Source organism: Tupaia chinensis, unplaced genomic scaffold (genome assembly GCF_000334495.1).
Source record: "Tupaia chinensis unplaced genomic scaffold, TupChi_1.0 Scaffold000612_1, whole genome shotgun sequence".
NCBI lineage: Eukaryota > Metazoa > Chordata > Mammalia > Scandentia > Tupaiidae > Tupaia > Tupaia belangeri.
In genome coordinates this window covers 2,116,938-2,119,106 of record NW_006160131.1, presented here as the reverse complement: position 1 = coordinate 2,119,106, position 2,169 = coordinate 2,116,938, and the positions used below count along the sequence as shown (strand labels likewise).

At 56.2% G+C, this 2,169-nt stretch overlaps 1 protein-coding gene across 1 annotated transcript in view; it reads left to right on the top strand.

The window, feature by feature from the left end:
- The first annotated feature begins 460 nt into the window (after window positions 1–460).
- Window positions 461–2,169, top strand: part of HRH2 (histamine receptor H2) — a 1,847-nt gene continuing 138 nt past the window's right edge. Inside the window, 2 exon segments of the mRNA XM_027775938.1 lie at window positions 461–2,167; window position 2,169. The exon segment at window position 2,169 is cut by the window's right edge and continues 138 nt beyond it. Of these exon segments, the coding sequence (XP_027631739.1) occupies window positions 1,242–2,167; window position 2,169 (927 nt within the window). The 5' untranslated portion in view covers window positions 461–1,241.

The following is a 2,169-nucleotide window of genomic DNA, read 5'->3' as shown; positions in this document are numbered from 1 at the left end:
ATCCCCTGGGGGGTAATCTCTCACTTTGCCTCTCTGGCAAGCAGCGACAGGTGTTGACACATAGGCAACATCTGGCCCTCTGCCTGATTTTTACAGCCCCTGAGCTGAGGATGGTTTTCACAGTTTTTAATTGTTGAAAAAATTAAAAGAAAATATTGTGGCACAGAAACATCATATGAAAACCGAATCTCTGTACAGCGATAAAGTGTTATTAGCTGGCCAATGGGGTCTGTTCACACAGCACCGTGAAGCTGCTATCACGCCGCCGCAGGACAGCGGGAACACCGCCGGCCTCTCCCGAAGTGCGTCAGCTCTGGTTTAGAGTACGTGACACTCTGGACAGTGTTGGACACTGCATCACATGTATCGTTTATTCATTTTAGCATTTCTTTACCAGGTGTTTCCATCCCCACCCGGGAGGCCAGGTTCCCGGAGCCAGCAGTGAGCAGTGCGGCCTGTTCTTGGGGCTGGGAGTCCACGTCTAGATCTTTCTTCTTCCAGTGTCAGCACTGCGAGCCCGTTCAGTGTTTCTCCCAGGAGGTGGAGTCCCCACCTCTTGCATCCAGCCTCCCCTCGCCCTCCCACATGTCCTGGTTGCCTCAGTGGCTCCTTAGCAGAGGTACCCAGATCCCAGACCATCTCCACACCCTGGTATTTGGTCAAGAGATTGAGGTCTCGAAGGATTTGCCTTGAATCAGGTCGTGTTCCTGATCTAGACTCAAAGTGCTCAATATTTAACCTTTGTATTTTCAGCTCCTGCCTTTCAGTGTCCCCAGAAAGGGAGACCACCAGCCCTTGACCCTGTCACATGGATGGGAACAGGCCCCAGCTATGGAGAAGGACATAGCACCTCCCACTTGATCCACCCTGCGTACAACCAAAGCCACCTCTGGAGACATGCCCCCTGTGCCTTGGTCCCCATTCAGCCCTGAGGAGCCTACTCCGGTCCCAGGAATAAGCTGGCTCTTCAGGGACCATCTGAGGACTGCAGTTTGAGTTATAAGCCTGGTTTCAAAGCCTAGCTCTTACCTCTTCCTCATCCACACGCATCCCAGCACCTAATAAGAGACTACCTTATTTCTAGGAAAGAAGCATTGAGTTGGTCACTGAAGTCTCCCCAAGGCTGAATACTGTCTTCTGGCTCTGGTGGGAGCCTGGCGCCTGGAGGCAGGCATAACTGACACAGGGTTAGGGAGCGAAGTGGCCGGGACTGTGGCCAGGGAAGGAGCAGCGGGTGCAGGATGGCACACAATGGCACAACCTGCTCCTTTTGCCTGGACTCGGTCACCTTCAAGATTGCCATCAGTGCAGTCCTCACAGTCCTCATCCTTGTCACCATCGCTGGCAACGTGGTGGTCTGCCTGGCTGTGGGCTTGAACCGCCGACTCCGCAGTCTGACCAACTGTTTCATCATGTCTTTGGCGGTCACTGACCTGCTCCTGGGTCTCCTCGTGCTGCCTTTCTCGGCTGTCTACCAGCTGTCCCACCAGTGGGCCTTCGGCACGGTCTTCTGCAACATCTACACCAGCCTGGACGTGATGCTCTGCACGGCCTCCATCCTCAACCTCTTCATGATCAGCCTCGACCGCTACTGTGCCGTCACGGACCCGCTGCGGTACCCTGTGCTGGTCACGCCGGCTCGGGTCGCCATCTCCCTGGTCTTCATTTGGGTCATCTCCATCACCTTGTCCTTCCTGTCTATCCACCTGGGGTGGAACAGCAGGAACGGCAGCAGGAACAGCAGCAGCAGCAGCAACCACACCTCCCTCCAGTGCAAAGTGCAGGTCAACGAGGTGTATGGGCTGGTGGACGGGCTGGTCACCTTCTACCTGCCTCTGCTCATCATGTGCGTCACCTACCACCGCCTCTTCAAGATTGCCCGGGACCAGGCCAAGAGGATCAACCACAGCGCCCCGTGGAAGGCAGCCAGCATCCGGGAGCACAAAGCCACTGTGACACTGGCCACCGTGATGGGAGCCTTCGTGGTCTGCTGGTTCCCCTACTTCACCGTGTTTGTTTACCGTGGGCTGAGAGGGGACGAGGCCGTCAACCCGGTGCTGGAGGCCGTCGTTCTGTGGCTGGGCTACGCCAACTCGGCCCTGAACCCCATCCTCTATGCCGCCCTCAACAGAGACTTCCGCACCGCCTACCAGCAGGTCTTCTGCTGCA